General features: G+C 38.3%; 1 protein-coding gene across 2 annotated transcripts in view; it reads right to left on the bottom strand.

The window, feature by feature from the left end:
- The window catches only part of GBE1 (1,4-alpha-glucan branching enzyme 1), a 152,318-nt gene extending 128,852 nt beyond the window's left edge, over positions 1-23,466 (bottom strand). For both annotated transcript variants that reach the window (XM_019528735.1, XM_019528737.1), the window contains exons 1-4: positions 23,275-23,466; positions 22,451-22,586; positions 16,743-16,833; positions 15,248-15,457 (exon numbers count right to left, since the gene is read on the bottom strand). In XM_019528735.1, the coding sequence (XP_019384280.1) occupies positions 15,248-15,457; positions 16,743-16,833; positions 22,451-22,586; positions 23,275-23,460 (623 nt within the window). In that variant the 5' untranslated portion in view covers positions 23,461-23,466. The remainder of the gene's footprint in view (positions 1-15,247; positions 15,458-16,742; positions 16,834-22,450; positions 22,587-23,274) is intronic.
- Between the last annotated feature and the right edge of the window lie 295 nt (positions 23,467-23,761).

The following is a 23,761-nucleotide window of genomic DNA, read 5'->3' as shown; positions in this document are numbered from 1 at the left end:
CAGCATCACTGCAGTACTTTACAGCGGGCACATCTACACATTCATTAATGCACTGGTTACTGTGCATTTAATTTAGTACTTGCATAACCAAGGAGGAAGGAAACTTGTTGGAGGAGGGAAAGAGCCAATGGAATAACATGCACCTTGCTGAAGAAATGCCTTGGCCTATACAATTATTTGGGTATGTACAGATGTTACACTTAGAAGTTTGGTGGGTTAGATTGGGTAAAAAATGGCCATCCGGTCTAACTTAGTGATTCCTGACATGAATCCACTTCTTTGCAAATTAATTGCAGCACACATACACAGCAAGCGGGGCAGCAGGCTGAACAAAGGGATATCATTATTTGTATTAGGGCACATTGTCATTAAAAACTGACCTAAAGTCATCATCTCTTTTCTTAAGAGTTATAACAATGGAAGAGAGAATACAATTAAAGGAAGTGGTAAGGGACCTACTGGAGGTAACAAAAACCAAAGCGGAAATAAAAATATATGGTGAAGACAAGTATCATACTACTTGGGAGCCAGTCCCCCTTTTGACTTTTCACATGATCTCAAATTACTTTCCAATCAAGTGCAATATTTCCATTTACCAAGTTTTCAAGTTGTTAAGGGAGGTAACAAGGTCACCTCTTTATTCCCAGTCCTGTTCTTTAACTACAGGCTACATTCCCACCCTGGGAGATGAGGGGATACTGCTGACTACCCATTTGTACATCCAATATAACATCAGTCTTGCAATCATTAAAGAAGCAAATGCATTTTTGCACAAGCATCTTGCATATGGATTTCATGTTAACACTGAAAACGATCTAAAACAGGTTTCTTCCACTGCAATTTCGCAATCCAAGAAATAGAATTTTTCAACAGAAATTCCTTCTACAATTTCATGGCAATGAAATTATATTGATCAGAAAAGAATCTAGAAGAAAGTTTAACAGAGTCATTATTGAACTTTTCATTATTAATAGTATTGTAGTAGCACCAACAAGTATAGCTAATGACACTTCTGTATCATTTTGCTCCCTTTTATCAATAACCCTGAACAGATGTACTCTTGTTTCCACCATTCTCTCCTAACTTGGCACAGTGCTGGTTTCAGAGTTCAGGTGAAACTGTGCAAGTGCTTAAATAGCACACAAATGCACAAAATGCTGCAGTCTCCCCCATTCTTGAATAGAATGGCCAGGGCAGCTACCCCTGGATCTGATCCTTGAAAAGAAGCTATTCTCAGGCTGCAGTTGGCTAGAATAGACAGGTGTTGTCAGGGTATCTGGCTAGTCAGTCCAGGCAGGGACAAGTTCTTGAGTGGGGGCACCTGATCATCCAGTAGGGACACGTGAACTTGATCCCAGGCTAATTCAACTGCCCCAGTCCTCTGTAACTGGACTAGCTGCTGAGATAATCAGTCAGCCCTTTTAAGCACATCTGTAGCCTCAGGCTGTAGGCATGCTTTGACAAAAGTCTCAGTCTGCTCTGGCAAGCCTTGTGTTCACTGCTCTCTACTGGCTCTTGACTTGGCTTCAGCTTCCCCTGACCTTGCTTTTGGATCGTCCCTGGAACTCGGCACCTGGTTCTCCAATCCTCTTGGTTTCTGATCTCGACTTGGACCCTGCACTAATGTCTGATCTTCCTCTCTGCCATCCTGGGACCTGGTCTCACACGCTCTGCTCTGCTGATCCAGACTCTGATCAGATGCCCCAGTCATCTGTATCCCTACCCAGCTGACTTTCTGGTTGCCTTTCAGTGCATACCTGCAGGAAAGGCCATCTACATCCTGGCTGAACCCGCACAGCTATCAGTTGTGGCAGCACTTTCACATGGATCCCACTGCAACCTGCTGTAAGGGGCTGGGTTGTAGGCGGTTTAGACCAGGGGTTATGCCACTGAGGAAAGGCAGGGGCCAGGACAGAGTTCAGGAGCCAAACTGCCAAATCCAGAGGGAAATGCACAACACAGGCCAGGGTACGGGTCTGGGAATTAGAATCCAAGTTACCAATTCCAAGGGATAATCTGCAGGTCAAAGTTCAAGAACAAAGCCACACAGGGTGAGAAAAACAAGACATGGATTCATGGGGGAATCCTAAACTGGAGTCTAGGAATAGGGCAAAAACCAGGGTCAGGAATCAGGAAAGCCGGAGAGAACGGACCAGGAGGTTTGCCAAAACAGACTGGGGTCAGAACAGCTGTCTGGCCTGGATGCTCCTGTCACAGGTGGGAATAACTGGCTAGCCAACTGGAGCTTGACAACCAGAGACTTGAGGGAGGTGTGGCTGCACTGGCGATTAATCCACGTTGGCCCTGCTAAGGGCCCTGATACTTATGCACTTCATTTTGATAAGGATAGGTTCCTTTAAGATCCTTTAAGAGCAATGAGAGTCTTTAAAGAACAACATACATTATTGGTTTTATTTCCAAAAATAAATAAATAAATGTATTAATGATAATAAATTATTATTATTATATCCATTAAAGAGTTTCTTTCCTGCATCTCTGCGCCACTCATATATAACCTGGACAGCTATTTCCATATTTGTTTCAGATAACATAGTAAACAATGAGTACACATTCCATGTAGTGAAACTGCTTTATACAGTCTCTCAAACTCTTTTTATGTTTGTGATTGTTTCAACTTCCCTGAACTTAAGCAGTTTTAAAATCCTTTTCCCCCTAGCTGTCATTCATGCAGATTTTCTTCTCTGCAATGAGTAAGCGTGTCAAAGGGGATTCAAAAGTGCCTGCAAACTACACAGTTGTCAGCATCTTGGCACGCAGGGAGAAGTGGGACAGGGCTAACAGGAATAACATCCACAGACGGAGGACTTCACATTTTTAAAACAGAGTAGACCTTCACCTGCCTGATGATTTAGAAATCAGTCGGTCCTCAGCAACCAGAATATCAGGTCAATTATCTTTACACTCTTCTCCCCTATCTCTGCTAGAAGAGACTCTTTGCTTAATTGTTCTTTAAAAGAGGATTCTTCTGTAACGATTGATATATTGAAAAGAAAATTGGGGTTCTCTGCTTTTTCCCAGCTGTGAGTAGTCTTTTTATAGTCTCCAAATCACCTTACCATTTATATGTCATTGTTCTTACTCTTTTCCTCCATAAATATTATTATTCAAAATGGGCTCATGGCACCTTCTAATTGTTTGTCTAATCTGCTGCACTAAACACAGGCATGCTATGACACTGGCAGGCTTGTGCTGAACAATCAGTATTCCACTGATTAGACAGTAAGGAACAGATCTTTACAGTGTGTAGATCCGAGATTGGTCTCGACTTCATTCCAGTGCAACACGTACTCACCTGATTTAGCCTGACTGTATGTGCTTAAGATGGTACTGCAGCTGAATTTAAAATTAATTAACTGGTCAAAAGTAGGGACCACTATACTGCATTTTAAAATATACTATTACAAGGGGAAGGGAGGAAGGAAAAGGAAAATTGGCTGCAATCTTTCACAGCCCTTTCTTATAATATAGCAGTACACTGCTTAATTACCATACAATCATTGTTTGTGCAGCTATGTTTTAGAGACTTTTCACACAGCTGTGTTTGCTAAGCTGGAAGTTAATAAAGAAAACTGGATACTTCAAAAGAAAATGTGTGTTCTCAAAAGACTAAGTTTTGGAGCATCTGTGGTTTTAAAGTCTCCTATTCTGTCATATCGCTCTAAACTTAAAACAAACAAAAAAAACTTCTACAAAAAATTTTTTATTAAAGCAATTCTTCTGTAATATTTGTAGTTGCATATATTATAACCCATATGGTTAGGGCTGGACCTTTTTGCACACTATTATTTTAAATGTTAGCATAATATAGAAATTTAAAGCTGCAGTGCACCATTCTTTCTGTTGGTGGCTTAAAAAACCCTTATTCCTCCTTGTAAGGACAACTATCCTATTATTTGCTGTTTTTGTAAATATGCATCTACAAAAAATTGCTTGACAATTTACATAATGTCATTAAGTATTCAAAACAGACTATTTAAAACTTTATATATAGCCTCTATTAGTTTATCTTTATTATTTTATAGCCTTATTATTCTTTATTATTATTAGTCTATATCTTTATTATTTTAATCTCTTCTTACATCAGGAGCTCAAAGCACAAATATATATATTTTTTGCCCATTCTTACTGTGGAAATCCATAAGCAGACTGTAGCTTTAAGTAACTACTTTGAAATCAGGGTAAGCATAATATGGTAATTTGGAATAATTCTTAATATACAGGACAAACAATGCATCTTTTCAGCTTTTTAGTCATCATAGAACAACCATTACTTGTCCAAATTTGAATTCCAAAACCACATACTAGAGCATAAAAAATAGACCTTTCAATTTGTTTTCAAAGAGAGAGAGAGAGAAAACACCACATACCCCTCTCACACACTTTTAGCATTATGTTGCATCTCACAAAACACAAATTATATGTCCTTCCATAGTACACAGGTTCTAGAATCAACATTGTACCAAAGCCACAAATTCAGCAGAAGTACTAATTCAATGATAAATGAACTAGTGATAGCTATTTCAGATGGCCTTCAGTCAAATCAGTGGTATGTCCAAGATATCCCCAAGGAACACACACCTGTGATAAACCTGACCTGCCACTGGATGTCATTGCTACTGCATAAATGCACTTGGAAGAATATTAACTGTAAAGTTTCACTAAAAAGTTCAGAAAAAGAATATTGCAAAACATGGACTAAGTTCTGAAAATGTTAGGTAGGCATATTACACATGATTCGAGTTATACTGGCATCTTGTCATCCTCACAGGTGCATTAAGAAGGATACTGCAGACATACTAAAGAACACAGAAGTAATAAAAATGCCTAAACAAAAAAGGTACACATTTAAAGTAAAATGTATGATGGTAAGTGACATTCCTTTAAAATAAATATGCATCTTTTGTTGCAGTAGATGACGGCTGTTTAAGCTCCAGCAGTCCTCTAATAGCATGCAGCAAGGTTTTACTACCACTAAGACATTATGAAATTCCAAACAGCTGGACAAGGAGTCTTGTTTGCTACATCTACCTCCTATAATTCATATGAGGAGCTGGGAAGCAATAATTACAGTCTGGTGATACAGATTGTCAGTATAGATGTTTTAAGGCAGGGAGGTTACTAACTACAGCACAGAATATTCAGAAAAAAACCTGTGTTTAGGACATGGTGTTTCAAGTGCCAATACATAAATAAATAAAGCAAGCAAGCAAGCTTAATATGGCTTAATCCCCCAGGTTGAGTAAATTCATATTTCAGAAGCCACAGAAATATAGTTAAGGGCTTTTAGGAAACAGTCATATGCAGTACCCTAAACACAGGCACATCACTGCCCCCCAAAAAGGTTTGTATAGTTTGTGGAGGGAGGGTTTATCACCGAGTATCATTTTGTACAGATTGTTATGACTGTGTAAAAGAAGCCATAAAAATAGAGAAACTGAGGGAGCTAGTGGCAAGCAAACGCCTTGTATATTCTGGAGAAATTGGGAGCAAAGCCTAGAGAGAAAGAGAGCTTTATGACATAAACTGATAGCTGAACGAGGTTTCAGACCATGAGCAACGTATCCATGCATCTTTTACTGTTTGCAGTGCTGCATTTAGGGAAATGGGGCTAAGTCAGGACTTGAAGTCAAAGGCTAAGTACAGACATTCAGGAGATTAAATTGGGTTCAAAATGGTGCCCCAATTTAAACTTAGCTCTTCCGAGTGCCAACCTTACACTTACAGACCTGGTCTCAGTGACCAGCAACCAGTCTAAACCTGTGACTGAACAAAAGTCCCATGTACAAAAAGCTTTGAGATAAACCTGGGTCTATGAAGTACCAGACTCATTCGATTTAGAGCAAACTGGGGCACAGAACTTCTGTCCACTTCCAGCGAGCAGCCCCGGAGCTGGGAAAACACAGCCACAGGCCCCAGCCCCAGGGCTCCTTTTTTCACAACCTGCTTCTCCTGTACTGGTTTATTTTTTGAAGGTTGCACCTGCTTCCCCCACCCCTCATGAGTCATGCCTGCTCTCTTACTGCACCCCATAGGTTGCACCTGCCCCCTGGCAGATCACTGATCATCTCCAGCCTGTAAGACCACCAACCCCTGGCTAACCCCCCACCATTTTGACTTACCTGCTATTGGGCAGCCATTTAAAATCTATTTAACCGTTGCCTACCACTCTGAAATGTCTGTGCTTAGCCAAAGGGATGCACGGCTCTTTGAGTACATGTGATATCTTTTATTAGACCAACTGAGTAGTTGGAAAAACATTCTTAGCAGCTTTTGGGTGCAATCACCCTTCTTCAGGCATAGGGAGCCTCTGCTGTTCTGAGACTCCAAGGAATGAGAGAAGGTAAAAGTGTGGCAGGATGTCAGTGAGAATGTAAATAGGTATAAATTAGAAAAACAAAAAGGTAAAGGGGGGGGGGGAGCAGGGGGAAAAGGCCAAAGGTGAGTAAAAGAGACACTAGACAAATGAATTGCATTCACCACCTGATTCTACTACTAATCTTCCCTTTCTAAACTAAAAACTAACGCAGCATCACACCAAGTTTTTGGCTAATAGTTTGTCAAAAGGAACAACAACATTTACAGGAATCAAAGAATGTTAGAACATGATTAGATGCAAAGAATGAAACACAGGGTCTCACTTTCTCTCTCTTTTATATTTACTAGTTTTGAGTTGTTTTGAAATAGTGATTGTCTGATTTTAAAGTGGAAGTGTAAGTTTAAATTTTCAAACATAAACAAGCCCTAAAAGACATAATTAACATACAGAAAAATACAATTTAAATCACATGCTTGGATGCCCACAGAATTAAGAAAAAGGGAACTGGCCAACAAAATGTAATTATCTCCTGTTAAAAAACCATGGCATTACCAAGCACAGACAGATTTTAACATTTTAAAATATATATTTGCCAATTAATAATTTAACAATGTGAATCTGCCTATATTGGGGCAAACTGAATTTGAAATACCCAATTAAAGTCTTCCCTCCAGTCTAGACATGGCTCCAATATTCTCCACGTACTGCAACCTTACTGTTGTTGACCCCTATACCTGGATGGATGTTCAGAAAGTGAGACTTCAGGAATAAGGTACGTTCATAACTTGTTTACTAGCAAATGGTAATTACCTAAAGGTAAAACCTTAATACAGAAGTAGTCTTCACTATTTAGAAAGATCATAGTATTGTTGAAAATCAGGGCTGGAAGGGGTCTCAGGAGGTCACCTAGTCCAGTCAACGTGCCTCGAAGCAGATCCATCACTAAACCATTCCAGACAAGCGCCTCATCTGAAAAATGTTCAAGGATGGGAGATTCCACAGACTCTCTAGGTAACCTGTTCCAGTGCTTGACCACCCTCAGAATTATAGGAGTTTATCTTGAGATCCAACTTAAATTAAATTAATTTTGGACTATTTTTCCCCTTGTTGTAATTTAAGACCATTACTCCTTGTCTAGTTCCCTTCAACCAAAGAAAGTAGTCTATTACCACATCCTTGAGGTATTCCAAGACTTATGAAAACCATGGCTCAAATCTTCCACTCTCCCCTTTTTCTAGCATGTCATGTTTCCTAGACATCCAATTCATAATTGTTACTTTCCACTGGACTCTAAATTTGGCCACGTCTGTCTTGAAGTGCAGTGCATGAAATAGGACACCAGTATTCCAGGTGAAGCTCTACCAATGCTAAAGAATAGAAATTATTCCCCTTGACTGGCAAATGATGCTTCTGTAAATGCAAACCAGGTTTTTTTCTGTTTTTTTAAATGTGTAACAAGAACATACTATTAGCCTATAATCATGTCCTCTATATCCTTCAAGTCTTTTTTTTCCACATTGCTATTGCTTAGCCAGTCATTCCCCAGTCTGTATTTGTGCACAAAATTGTTCTGTCCTAAGGGCAGGACTTTTTTTTCCCCCTAACATGTGGTTCGATTAATTTTGGACTGTATTTGCCAATCTGTCCAGGACATTCTGAATGCTAATCTTATCTTCTAAAGGTTTGTAAATCCATCCAATTTGGTGTCATCTGTGGATTGCTAAACATACACTCCACTCCATTCTCTACATTCATTCTCTCATACATTCTTTAAATCTTCCAGGAATCCCAGCTGGCAGGGTGCATAGAGAAGGGGTTGGCCCCTTTTTTTTCCAGTGCCAAGGCTTTGTAACTGCATGGTTTCAAACCTGTTATTCACCTCAACAGATGAGAGCCAAGACATGACCAGCTCTCAGCTCTACTTTCCTGCACAAACCAGGTTCTCCTTGGTCTCCACTGGCTTCTCTATTTGGCCATCTTCCCTGTACACCAATTTAAAGGGGGCACCAGAATGGTATCCTTAGCGTCTGGAGAACTTGTGGCACAGAAGCTGAAGTAGCTCCTGTGCTCAATAATCAACTTCCTTGCACAGGGTACCAAAAGTCCTTATTATGTTTTTAGTCTAAGTGTTAGGTTAGGTAATCTGAATGAGTTTTACTAATTAAACCACCCATGAAAACAAGGCATTTCTGTAACAACTACAATGACCGCTACCACAGTAACACAAAAGAATAAATCAATAATTTATTATTTATTATCAATAAATAATAAATTAAGGGAGGGCCAACCTCCCTTAATCTCATGGGTAGAGGTGTATTGCTGATAGCATCCAATTTCCTTAGAAAAGCTAATTTATATTAGTTATTCATAAGCTAAAGCATACTTTTATTAATAGTGAATACAAGGCTGAAAAATTGCTAGTTCCTAGTTTTCACGTGAGCTTGTAAGTTAAAGTAAAGCTCAGGTTCTGTCAAACTTTCCTCAGCTTTCTAAGTTGCACAAAATGTAGGAACTGTTTACGCATTTACCTTGCGCTTGTTCTCATGACCAGTGATCCTGGTTTTCTCTGATTTAAAAAAAAAATCCCCAGTTTTCACGTTAAAAAAAAAAGTAACCCAAAATATCCACGTTTGCATGACCTCATATATATAGGTTTTTTAACCTGAAAATCGTTTTGTTTGTTTGTTTGTTTTTTAATCAGAGAAAACCAGGATCCCTGGTCATGAGAATAAGCACAAGATAAGCTTAAGATAGACAGACAGACAAACAGACAGACAGCTAGATAGACAGACAGACAGCTATAACCACATTTATATCTAGCTATATAGTAGTGTTTAAAATGTGGATTTGGGGTTATTTTTTAACCTGAAAATAGGGGACTATTTTTTTTTAAATCAGAGAATTTATTTTTTAATCAATGAATTTATTAAAGATCATCTTCATAAGTTTTGGTTGAAAACAACTTCAAACAAAAGTTTGAAATTATCAAAACATCCCCTTTTTGATGTTTCAGTGTTATGTCTTCAAACACTTTTAATGATAAAAAGCTACGTATAGGAGAAAATAAATGTGATACAAAAAGAAACAAAAGCACGCATATTAAAGTGACACCTCCAATGCAAATTTTCAGATCACAAAAATCATTCCTCCCCGCGCCCCCCCTCCCCCCTTTGTCCTAACTGGACAGGAAGTGTTTTCCAAATGTTAAAAGCAGATACAAAAAAATCATTTTCTGTTCTACTGTAATTAAGAGATTGCAAATGATCTTCTTGACATAGTTAAGGAAACCAGAGACTGAAGGGATACTACGTGACTAATGTCTACATAAAAAAGTCTGAGATAAAAGGCATTCCCTTAAGTACTCACACTGCATTATGGTCTAGGATAACTAAAACAAAATGATGAGGTTGTTCTCTCAGCAATTTTACATCACTAACTCCACTAATTTCATGAAAATTACTGGCAGGCATGGTTCTCTGAGTAGATGTGATATCTTTTATTAGACCAATGGAGTAGTCAGAAAAAAGTTCTTAGCAAAAAAATCCCCCCAAAAACTGAGAATGGATACCTAACAGTGGACAAAATTCAAACCTCGATTGCTACATTGACTGCTTCAGAGAAAGAATGAACAATGAAATACTCAACAAACATGACGATATCAATCTCTTCCCTCTCAGAAAGAACAGCCATAGAATCTCTAAGATCTAACCACTAAATAGTAATAAAAGCAGCAGATAAAGGAGTAGCTATAATTATCCTTAACCATAAAAGAAGAATTATCCTTACATAAAAGAAGCCAACAGACAACTCTCTGACACTACCTTCTATAAAAAAAAACTAGCGGAAAATCCTACTCCCCTTTTCTCCTCAAAACCACATCACATCATTCCCAATGGAACTACATGAAAAACTTCAGGCCCTGATCCCTTTACTACCCAGTCCAGGGGCTTTTTACCTGCCCCCTAAAATCCAGAAACAAAGATACCTCGTCAGACCAATCATTTCAAACCATGGAACCATAACAGAAGAAATATCAGGTTTCATCGAATGCATCTCAAAACTGCTCATCCCCCAAAGACCAAGTTTCATCCAAGACACAACTGACTTCCTGCAAAAACTCAAAAACATGGACCACCTTCCCCGAAATACCCTCCTATCCATCATGGATGTCACTATCTTATACACGAACATCCCACAAAAGGATGGCATTCAAGTCTGCCTCACATATTTACAAGAACACACCTCAGGATATCATTAAGCTCATATACTTCATCCTTATAACACAGTAACTTCAATTTCAACCACCAACACTTCCTCCAGACTATGGGCACCAAAATAGCCCCACACTATGCCAAACTTTTTATGGCCCACCTAGAAGAAGACTTCCTTAATAACAGCACCATCAAAGCCAAGCTATACCTGAGATACACAGAGGATATCTTCATCATTTGGACTGAAACCCTGCAGTCTCTAATCTATTTTCATCAAAAATTCAACAATCATCACCCCTTCATCAGACTATTGCTTGAATACTCTAATACTGACATTTCTTTTTTGGACACCACGATCAACATCCAAGCTGGTAAAATTCAAACCACCATATATAAGAAACCCACAGACCAACATACCTATCTACACAGAACCAGCAATCACCCTAAACATCCCAAGAAATTAATTTAGTTCCAAGCTCTCTGATACCACTGGATTTGCAGCAAGGAAAATACCCATGATCACCATCTCAAATCTCAAAAGGGCCTCCAGCCAAGAAGGACACCCATCCAGAGAGACACACTTCTGAAAGAGCCAACTGGATAACACATGAAGATTTGCTGCAGTACAAAAAGAAAATCCCCACCAATCGCATACCACTAGTTATAACATATCAACCTTCCCTGGAATTTACACATAAAATCCTCAAAAGATTGAAACCTATACTACAAGACAATGCCATTTTTAAAGAGATCTTTACAGAACCACCCATCCTAGCATTTATACAAGCACCAGACCTCACTAACCTCATCACCAGAAGTAAACTCCTTATGACCCAAACCACACCCAAGGGATCCAAGCCATGCCAGAACAAGAAATTCAAAACCTGCCAACACATCTCCACCACCCCCACTACAGCTACACTCCATAACAGAACCATCACCATTCTTGGATCTTACACCTGCTCTTCCAGAAATGTTATATAGATATAGATATCTCATCCAGTGCACCAAATGCCCCAATAGAAAATATTTTGGAAAAAACAAACAATTGTGCACCAGAATGAACGTACACCGAAAATCTATCAAGACAAGAATACCCAGCTATCTGTAGGGCCCACTTCTCACAATACAGTCACTCCCTCTCCAATCTCTCAGTTCTAATCCTCAAAGGGAACTTACAAAACTCCTTTTGTAGACGATTCTCAGAACGTCATTTCATAAATCTACTTGATACATAATCACAGACTTAATATAGACATTGGATTTATGACACATTACATCCTGCCTGACATCTGATTCACCAGGTACCTGCCTAGCCTGAACTCTTACATTCATCTTTTCCCCCACCTTTTCTCCCCTCCCCTACTTTTCTGTCTGTCTTCCTGATTTCAAACTATTTCCTTTTTCACTGAGATTCTCTTTTTTGCTTTATATGAAAATGTCTATGGATCCTTGCCACTTTCTATTGTATTTAATATTCACAGTCACCTGTCTAGCTGAGTGAATAATCTTGAAAACCTTGCAAGACAAATTATATTTCTTTAGATCCTGGCTTTCATACTGAAATCAACAGATCGTACTGATAATGAAACTGTTCCTTAATATTCATTGCAAGAACATTCATTTCTCTGGATTTTGAAATAAATTTAGCATTCTTTTCATTAAAAGTTTAAGTAGCTAAGATTTAATAGCTCTTTTCTAAAAAAAGAGAAAGATTTTGGCACAAGTACTGTATAGTAGAAAAGTTCATAAAACACAACAGTAAAGAGAGAAACCAGCTAGATAATACTGCAGTATCCCCAACCCCTGCCTTTTTTATAAGTCTTAAGCAATTAAATCATGATCTCAACAGTCCTTATATAAGTTTTCTTTAAATGCTAGCTCCATTCATTTACCAACATGGAAATAAATGTAACTACAATTAATCAAAGCCTGAAATAACTGTCATGGCATTATTCTAGTCCTGTGATTCTCAACCAAGGTGCCAGTCTTGTCCCTGCCTGGCCAATCCCCTAACCCCTCATTGCTCAGGCCCTTCTACAGGGAGATAAGCGGTGTAATAACAAATTAGTTTGTGAAATTGAGTGCTGCCGATTCACATAAGTTTTGGAGGGATGCCTTGAATCCAAAAAGATTTAGAACTTCTGTCCTAGTCTAATCAAAGAACGTTTCCATTTAAGGAAACATTTAACCATTTCCTTGCAGTTCTGTATTTCAAACAGGGCAGAGGAGCATATTAGCATCTCTGCTAGAGAAGATTCTGCCCGTATCAAAACACTTCATTTACAGCCAAGCTTTTGGGTCTCCAAAAGCATGCCTTGAAAAATATATCTGAGAAGCACCATCTCTTCACACAAAGATTAGCAGAATTTCAGAGTGCATTTCACTGAATTAACACCCTCCCCAGCAATTAGCTAACTATTTTTTTCTTTACAGAGCAGTAAAGACAACTGCACCTCAAACATCAGACCATAGTTTCTATGGAATCCACATCCTTTGTCCTCCACTTGTGGCTTCAACAATAATCATTTGCAAGTTTTGAAAATTCATCCCAAGTACATACAAAATGTGCATCTCATGCTGTGGAGAGGCATATGAAAATTAACTTATTGTGGAAACTAAACCTACAACAATTTCTAAAAGACTCAAAGTACAATAAAACTATCAAGTACCAAATATTCTGCACCTCAAAGTAAATTTAAGAAATAATGGCTTGTCCTACTCAGTGTTCATTATTTTGTCTACACATTAATCCTAAGTGCTGACTTGATTTTTTCATATAAATTCCATAGTGTAGCATTTTTCTTCAAAAAATGGTTAGAGTGCTGGAACAGATTATATAGAGAAGTTGTGGAATATCCATCATTAGAAAAGTACAGGTTAGACACATATTTGTCTTGAATAGTTCAGGCAGGAATAATCCTACCTTAAGTGGCAAAGGGATAAACGGGGGGAGGAGTAAGGGGGGTTAACTAGATGACCTCCTGTGTCCCTTCATCCCTATTTTTCCTCTGTTCCTCTTATTCTAAAAGGCATAGCTGTTCATGGATAACAACCGCTGCCTTTTATTTAAGATTAAATGAAAATCAGGTAGCTGAAACAGCAGCAGGTTTTACCAAAAACACAGCCACATGACTCTTTGAAAAATAACGATTTTGCTGGATATAGCTTTGTGCAGGTTTACATCAGTGAAAGAGGTGAAAAAAGGCTAGACAGGATCAGCTGCAGGGAGAGAAAGAGCTGAGGACACAAACGGAATAAAGATTGGGAATACCATCCAAAAAAAGGTTGTGCGCCTATTTTAGACTGAAACCATGAACAAAAAGGCAGTTGTTATTCACCCTAATTATTTGATTCCTGCTGCTTTCAGAAATAGGACTTGATATAACTTGGGGCTTCAACAAATAACTGACTCCATTACTAATTTATCTTCCTACTGGGAATGACCCATACCTTCCCAGATTTGCCTGAGTTGAAAAAGAGGTAACATTCTCGTTTAATGAGTACCTAAAGAGCAAATTATGCCTGTGTTTGGATATTGTTGAAATTAAAGTGGGTCACAGAAACCTACAACTTAGTTTATCAGAAGATGTTTTTAGAGAGCAGCCAGACGCCACCCATTCCAAAAGCAGTTTGATAAGCAGTAATAACAAAAAAACCTTTTATCATCATGGATTAACTGACTGCTTTAATTGGGCTGGTGTTGTTAAAAAAAAAAAAAGGCTATTATAAACAACAGGTAAGTTAGAAACAGCTTCACAGACGCTCTCTATACTGGCTGCTCAGAGAATATCAAATGAAATTCAAATCCTCAGTCACAGTCTGCCAGATGCTCCATTAAACTGGCTTAAGTTGCCTAACAGACTGCCTCTGAGATGGTGACCTCCCTGAACAGTTACAATCTCATCTATAAATACATGGACCTCTCAGTCAAGCCCATGTGAGCAGGACGAAGAGCCATGTTGGCAGCTGATCTGAGGCTATGGAACTCTGTTCCAAATGGGGTAGACAACCACAAATCACATGATTTTCACAAAAACAGTACAAAAACTTGCTTATAAAATTTGTTCCCTATAACTGAGTCCCTCATGCAGCCAGTGCACTATAGTAGATTCTTTCAAAAGATAAGTGCATCAGGAATCACAAAAACAAACAAAACTCAAAAAACCTGCACACATACCTGCATCAAATGTGAAGCTCTGTGCAACGTTAATGCTTTGTTTTGCAAACAGATCCCATGGGGATGATGGTATAAACGTGTAAACACATTATTAAACATACAACCATTAGCATTCCCTGAGGTTAATGCAGCTACATTCTAAGAAATACTGTATCTGGGTATGGACAAACATACTCTTAGAGCAGCTTCAAATGGGAAGACAAAGTTACCCCTCAAGAGTGTGAAGCACATGTTAGGTTATAATGGTTACACGTGCATGTTCCCATAGCAATGTAAGTGAATTAAATTACTAACTTTCACCTAGATGAAAAAGTCAGAGTGTTTTTGCTACACATGCATTGCTACAGGCTCACGAACATGTAACAGCTGCAGCATAACATGTGCTACGTGGTTCACAGCAGTAGCTCTACCTTTGCATTTTGAGGTCATTCTAAATATTCCCCTGCTGATTGTTCATACCTTGTTTCATTTACAGTAAAGCCTGACTAAGAAAACGCTATTAAATTGTTTTATACATACTTTGAATAATCAAAAAGTCTGCTGTCCCAAAGACGATGCATTCCTTTAGGTCCAGAATGAAAAAAACAGGAGTCTGTGCCATCAAATTTGTTCAAACCATCCTCCGAGTTCTTTGATGCATGACTGTGCACAACATCCAATAGTACAGTAATTCCCATTGAGTGGGCAACATCAATCAGTTCCTTCAGGTCATCGGGGGTCCCATAACGACTACAAGAATGACAATACAACATATTAGGACATATGTAAATATAATTTTAAAACAAGAGCTGAATATGGTACACATTGCAGCAAATTTTAAACTGTAGAATACCTAAAATCACATGAGATAACTGCTGTGCCTCCTACTCTACACAATGGAATAACAATTGTACAGTAAAGCGTAATAAAATATTAAATTAAAAGACAACCAGATGTAAGTTAATTACAAAATACTGGGAAAAATTAGTTATAAACTACCATTAAGGTATGCTAAAGTCTTTCAAAAAATGATTGGGCAAAACTTGGTTATTTTCATGACTCAGAAGGAAAAATAAAGGGTTACCTTGATACAACTGATTTATCAAAGTGTTCAGTTTTTAATTCCTTACATTTTAGACCATCTAAAAGTAGTTCCTACATAGATGGAATTAAACAATACATAAACATGGAACTTGGTACGAGGTAAAAAAGTATAATACAGTTAAAAAAAACCCCAATAAATACTCTGTTTCCTGCATGCTGTAAGCTGATGTCATACACTGACTTGTTTTGCATCATAATACCATTTATTTCAAACTTTTCAGTAAGATCTATCTTAATATTACAACGTATAGTTTGTTCAACTAATTAAAGCAATTAAAGCTTCCTGATGGACTACATTTTATAGTGTCACTTGAAGATTCATCAAGAAGATAATCTTCAGGTTTCCTATTGCTTTCATGAACAATTCATCTTCATCCTTTGCCCATTTCCACAAACTGGTGGGCCTGAAATCTTTCTCAACACAATATGTTATGAGCATGTAATTAATTTATTTCCTAATAAACATACAGAGGCATTTCGTTACAGTACGGCACTTTTTTGAAAAGTAAAATGATTAGAAAATACTGTCATGAACAAATGCCCTAAAGATATTTTTTTAACCACAAAAAATGCACATGTTTTTCTCTGTCAATTATTGAACAACATAGGGACCATAGAAGCATTTTTTTAAAAAAGCACATAGCTAAAGCCCTATAAGAGGGAAAGAGCTTTGTCAATTAAAGTTACTCATGATCTTTTCATTAATCTTGCATATTATATTAAACCTATCTACAGAATAGCTGATAATTATACAAATCTAGTCACAGATTTATTAAGAGAAGAAATTCTGTTTAAAAAAAGAAAGAAAAAGAAAAGAAAAGGATATTTGGGCAAGATACCAAAATACTTGCTGTACATTAGACGTATTTATCTAAATTTAAACACTGCTTCAATACCAACAAGGTGGGGGAGATAGGCATTTTAAGCATACCTTGATGCTGCAAAAAAACTTGTTATCTGGTAACCAAAACTGGCATAGTAGGCATGCTCCATAATAGCCATCAACTGAATGCAATTGTATCCTGTTTATAAAAGTAAAAGTAAAACAAAACAAACAAAAAACACATAAGAAATTATATTCCTACAAACTTGCATAATTCTTTGATAAAAGTACTTACCTCTCATACTATATCTATTTCTGAAGTACCTTTCTTTCTTAACTAGTTCTAAATTTCTAATGTAAATTTAATAATTAACCAACTGTGCAGTCACTCTTAAAAAGTAGTCACGTTAACACTATATACTTGCGTGCCCTTCCTATCAAAAATGCGAAGGGCAATTTCTCAAGTGATCTACATATGACTAGATATATTGAATCCCTCGGTTTTTAACAAGCAATAAATGATATGCAAATATAATCTTAATTTGACTTCAGAATATTAACTATGCCAATCTGCATGTCCTGAACTTCAGTTGCACTTTTGATATTTACAGTGTGATCAGGAAAGCAAAACAAGAGTGACTGATTATGTGTGCTATACCTTGTGCTTTACAAGACTTTTCTTAATATTTTAGACACATTTTTTACTCCATTTTAAATCATTACCTTTTTAAAAAAAATCCAGATTCATCTCCCTAAAGGGATCTTTTAAAAAAAGAACATTAAAGCAGTGGTATTCTGCACTGAGCTTATTGAAACAGCTGAGAACCAAGAAAAAACGCCGTTCCTCATCCTACCCAAAATGTTTTACTGTGATATTAAATGAAAAAAATCTAAATGAAAAATAACATTTTGATGATTAAATCACAGCACTTTACATAAATCTTTACTAAGCTAACTTTAATGTCAGCAAATGAAGACTATCAGCAAAGAATAACCTTCAGGTTTGCTGAAGTCTGTTGAGAATACAGTTTCTCTATTTTTAATGTAAAAAAATCTTCAGCATGTTTAAGCCTATTCTTCAGCATAACTCTATCCTGATTGTTTAATTTAGCTGTTACATCACTTTTATTTGATTGTGAGGGTCAAAAGTAAGAGTTACTGTTACAGAGATAACTGGCATCAACTCAGCAATGTCTGAAGTCTGTAGCCATTTTACAATTCAGGTTCAATCCATTTATTGTTACTTACAGTACTTTTGTATATAAACAGTACAAACTGCATTGGATTATTCTCATTCTATTTGCTTGCTGTTTACCTTGCTATTTATGTTGCACATACTTCTACAAATCATTAATATTTTATCATTCTTAAATATTCATTTAGAATTAGGAATAAATTAGCACTGAATACATTTCAGAACTGTGCAAAAAATAAGTGCCCCTGAAGCAATTTTTAAAAAAAAAAGCAACAACTTAAGTAGGCTAGACGACAAATAATTAAACTTGTAGGAACATAATCATTCATTCCTTGTATGCTTGATTTAAAGTTTATAATATTTTTTTAAACTTCCGTTTGCCATTCCATACTTTTTTATTTGCATTTATATAAACATACACACACATTCTGGAAAGAAGATTTGCTTATTATGAACAGAAAACCACAATATTAAAAACCATAAATCTATGTTTCAAGTATATTTGAAGTTGAGGGTCATCAACATGCAAAACTGTTTATGTCCTGCCAACTGGACTTCAGCAACAGGTGAATGTAGTATTTTTTTAAATTACTTTGGGCATGTATACATCTGCGAGAGCCACTCGAATTAAAGCGCCCAGAACGTCTCATGTATCATTTGAGCTTTAGTTAAAGTGCCCCCACAGCCATTATTAAGCATGGGGATGCCGATACACAGGACACTAGATTCTGCTCCAACGTGCTACAACCATATCATGTCAGCAGAGCCTTGTTGCTCATGTACAGGAACCCTTTAAGTAACATTTAGGACTGGTTTAAATAATATGTGGATGGAAGTAATATAGCTACCATCTGGCTTCATATCTGCTTGTAATCTACTTTTCAATTGCTTGTTTCCACCACACTCTCCTGCTTTATCCTCACAATTCAGACTCAAAGATTCCCTATGCCTACAAATGGACAGCAGTGCCATCAGCAGACACATCCCCCAACAAAGCAATATTTTTATGACAGACTATGAAAACATAGCCATAGAGAGGTCCGTATTATGTTTGTCCTGGAAGAAAAGCCTTTTTCCTCAGCACAAAAAAAGTTTAAAGCTATTCAAGCGATTTCTTGTGCATCGGAACTAGCTCTTCTGCAAGCAAGACTGATTCCTTCTAAGAAGGTCTCCCGCTTCCCATACTAACTTGAATGGGTGTACACTTCTCGCAGGTGTTGAGGACAGCTAATATCCCAGTCTTCTGCTCTCCCTCTCTGCCTTCAAGGTTCCCTGGCTCACTGCCCGGAAGCAAGTTTAGAGGGAGTCCTGTGGGGAACAATTCCTTCTTCCCCCTCCCCACCACCAATCATTCTATTGACAGAACAGGCTGTCAAATGAACTGGCTCCCTCCCCTCCAAGGGCAGGGATGACCCAGAAATGGCTTTAGTGCCCCTGGCTAGGGAGCTGGTCCAAGTGCTCCAGCTCCTGGACTCTAGAAGGCCTATCCAAGGCTTTTGAAATCCGCCTCCACTGGATGTGGTCTTTCCTCCATCTTCAGCATGTGGATACATGGGAAGTAGTCCATAGAGAAATTCCACCAGGACTTTAAAAACTTCCACCTCTCCACCAGACTGACTCCTGAATACTGCACCTTACCTGTTCATTTCTGGAACACCACTGTGAAATTGCAATGGCAACACCACCACCCTGGGCTTGCTTCCTATCTAGTATCCCTGCTCTCTGCAAGTTAATTCACAGCATCTGATACTGTAGATTTTCATTCATGCCTTTCTGAATACGAGTTAGTCTTTAAAGTGCTGATTTATCCTCCTTCTTCTATGAATAAACTAGGATTTGCCAGAAATACCAGATATCATGGCAAAAGTTGTTTTCCTTTCTAATCACAGAAAGTCATGTCTCACCATCGCTCACCAAAAAGAGCTAGCAAGAGAATGTTACATGATATAGAACAGCACCCAGGACACAAAAATAGCTATATAAAAAAAGCCCCAGAAACCACATAGACTAACAGCTTGTCCAGTTTTCTGAGGAAATCACAGCAACAGCTTCATCTACATACCTAGCCTTGATAATAATATATTACAGCTCTTTTCTAAAATAAAATTGCTTATGTTAACAATTGCTTTGCAATACTAGAAAACACAGTTTTAAAATGATACAATTTAACACATTTCAGTCAGTAAACTGAACCAACAGAAACAATAATTGTTTCCTTTTAGCTAGACGTACATTAGTAGAAATAATAATTGCAAATAGATTATCACCCAATGACTGTCATGCATAAAAGAGTTTCTTTCACTCTAAACACAAATTGCCCTGCAATATTTATCTATGCCTTTGGAATAACATTGTACTTAAAAATGTCAAACGGAATATTTTTGATCCACATACATGACTATGGACTTAACTGTTTCATTAATACAATTTTTACTGACTTAAAATACCTTTTTAAAGCACATTAAATTGTTCCTCTCTCCCCTTTCACTCCTCTACATTCCATCCAGCCCCTATATGAGGATATCTCTAGCCTCCTGAAAGTGAATGGAGAGCTATGTGCCCCTTGCCAGCATGCAGAAACATCCAACAGGGCTAACCGCCCTCTGGACTACCATATGTTTTACACATTGAGTTGATGTTCCATCCACCACCTGACAGGCCTAGCCCTGCCATCAGCCACAGACTTTCCAGTTAAGGTGACAGTGTATGCCAATGGCATGGTCCACCTGTGATGCCGAGTACTGGCTGCCAGGTTGTTGATGGCCAGAACCAATAGAGATAGACGGGTGAATCTAAGAAAATATCCAGGGCTTCAAAGCCTTTGTGGCACCTAGACAGGCTTCCAGGTAGGTTGGGGGTGGGGGGGGATATCAGCCCAGACACCCAGTAGAAATGTGCCAGTTTTGATCCAGGTAATACAAGCTGAGGAGGCACACTTGTAGACCTGTTGACACTAAATCAAAGGGCTGGACTTCACTTTCAGTGTTCACAAAGGCCAAGGACAGAAATTACACATAAACCTGTATGATTGGAAACCAGTTCAAAACTGCAACACAGCAGAAATTCAGTACACAAACTGCTTTCAAAATGGTCAAAACCAACTTAGGATAAACCTGGATGGATGTATTATCAGACTTAACTCATTTAGGTTAAACTGATTATTGAACTTCCGTCCTAGATCCCCTCCAGATTCAAGCTATCTGCTCCAACAGAGCTAGGAGGTGGGCTCTAGCAACCCCCTCCCCCAGCTTCTGGTCTTAGCCACAGCAGGCATACAATCAAAAGTGAATGTCTGTTCACTTACTTATTGGTTTAATCTATGCACCTTAAACTAACCTGCAAAGATTGAATCAACTGAGCTTCATGCTTTTTGACTGTTGGTACTTAGCCAAAAAGTCATGTCATTGGCACGTGATGTCTCCTTAACTGGAGGGTCTGCAGCTGGAGCTGCAGCTGATAGCAGGGCTGGGCTCATCAGGCATGGCTGCAACAAATGGAGCAGCAATTCTATGTTTAAAGTATTCCTGAGATAGGGCAGCCCTGATGGTTGCCTCTGTATGCTGGACAAGCCCTTCCCAATAGCAACTCACTAAATAAACCCCCTCTACTACTGCCCATTTCCCTGGCTGAGGACAACAACCAGTGTGTCAGGCCCAGGACCCTAGAGTCCCTCTCTTTAACAAGAACTGAGGTGGGATGTGCCTTGAGATCCTGTCTGAGGAGGCACTGTACACACAAACAGTCAAAGAGCAACATGCTCATGTCCTCACTGCCTGCCCTGATGCAACTTGGAGACAGCAGTTAGCAGTAACTCCACCAAAGCAAGCCTGGCTGGGCTGGTGCTTCCTATACCACCTACCCATTGCCAAGAGAACTGGTGACCTCCAGTGGTTGTATGGGACCCTGTCTATATGGGTGATCTGTACTTTCTGTGAGGAGGTGGTGAAAGACACTCTCTTCCATGCCTTCCTGGACTGATCCCTGGCTGCAGCCACTTTTTACTGCCTTCAGCACCTCTCTGGCATGCAGAACTTGGACTTCTCTGAGACTGTGTACATCTTCTCTATCTTGTACTGAGCAGCAAAAGGGAGTGTGATCTGCCTGGCCAATTTCCAGCTGGACCAGGCCAAAATTGTGACTCTGAAAAGCTGCAGAAACCAGCTTGCAGGGGCCAGCTCTGATGACTCCTTCCAACTCTTTTACTTCCTGGACTAGGCACGTGCCACACTTGAATTTGGACACTTCATCTTACACAAAAATATCAATCAGCTTGTATCACATTAGGCATAGGCTCTGTAAGGTGGGAGATGGACACCTGGTACTACCTATGTAACATCATAAGAGACATGGGGGGAGGTGTCTTTCACCCTTAAGCAACATGGTGGTTTTTTGTTACTAACAAGTATTTTTTGCTAGGCCCCTGGGAGGGCTACATCCCTTTGTACTTTCACCATTTGTTTAATATCTGTATAATAAAGATTTTTTAAAGTAAAAAAAAAAAACAAAAAAGTCTCTCTCTCTCTCCTCCCACTCCTCCTTCCCCATCCCCCCCATTTATCTTTTCTAATAAGAACAGACTCATAAAAAATTTATCTCTGCAAAAATCTCTGTTATTACTTACCGAGATCCTTTATTCTAGGTAGTACATTGTAAGTAAAGTTTTTATAAGAAGCTATTTTCCCTTCAGGGGAAGCAATTCCCACATGAGACTCGTAGATTCTTAGGCTTTTCGGTTTCTCAGGGGAAGGATGTCTACTCTATGAAACAGAAAATGGTCATCATTAGGGCACAACAGCTGAGAAGCATATTTTGTTGGCTATAAAAAATTTAAAAATATACAGTTAGGAGGAAAGAGCTAACATTAAACTTAAAAAAAATAATCAAATAACACTACAATTATAACAATACAATATCCTTCAGAATCTTGCTGTTAAATACCGCACAGGCGAAAAAGTACTTTCAATGTTGAGATTGAATATTTCCCGTCTCACTCTTGCATGAGAAACTGAGTACCCTTGACTTGACACCCTTAGAGACATATTAATATTTGTGTGGTTCACTTGGCTGTCTAAGTGCCGACTTTGTTTGAAAAAAGTGACTTAAAAAAGGTCAATTCCTCTTTCAGCACTCCAGCTTTTGTATGTATTCAAAGTCATATCTACCCACTCTAATGATTTAAAAAATCCTTTTAACACCAGTTAAATACAGCATGCAGTTTTAAATACCCTGCAGAATGAAACTCTAAAAATGCAGGGGAATCCTCTGATTACTGAAAGGTTTTTAATTTTTCTTCTCTATCGTAAGCAAAACAGTTACCCAGGTAAATAGCATGCAGATAACTAGGTCCCAAGCTGTATGCTGGATAACTTGTATTTCACAGCAAACAAAAGGAATACAATATGAAACTTTTTTTTTTTTTTTTTTTTTAAAGGGACACAAGCTTACAAGATATGGTAATGGTGGTTCCCAGTGCATCCAGTCATAATTCACTTTGCCCTCCTCACGAATTACATATTTTGCCCAAGGTGAAATGCGGTAAAGGATCTCTCCACTCCTATTACGGATCACCAACTGCAAAACAAAATAAAGAGACTTAAAAGAAATCAAACACACACACGCACAAACACACATGAGTTTAATGTTATACAACTTTTGTCAGGCAAACTGCACCAGAAATCATTACACATGATTTAACAGAAAAACAAAAGTGCAGGTAATCAGCTCAGACAAGGGCCAATGGATGTGTGACTGCGAGAGCTGAACTCATGGTCTAAACTGCAAATTTAAAATGTTTGAGGGAAGCACCACTAAACATGTTGCCTATTTCTCTGCTTATTATTTTCCAGGTCAGAAAACAGAGAAGCCGCATATACTAGCCTCAGCTATGTGGAGACACAGCTATATTAATGGTTTGGGCCAACACACACATCGA

Source organism: Crocodylus porosus, unplaced genomic scaffold, assembly GCF_001723895.1.
Source record: "Crocodylus porosus isolate Cpor-Errol unplaced genomic scaffold, CroPor_comp1, whole genome shotgun sequence".
NCBI classification, from domain to species: domain Eukaryota; kingdom Metazoa; phylum Chordata; order Crocodylia; family Crocodylidae; genus Crocodylus; species Crocodylus porosus.
The sequence above is the reverse complement of the archived record's forward strand: the minus strand, read 5'-3'. Positions and strand labels throughout refer to the sequence as shown.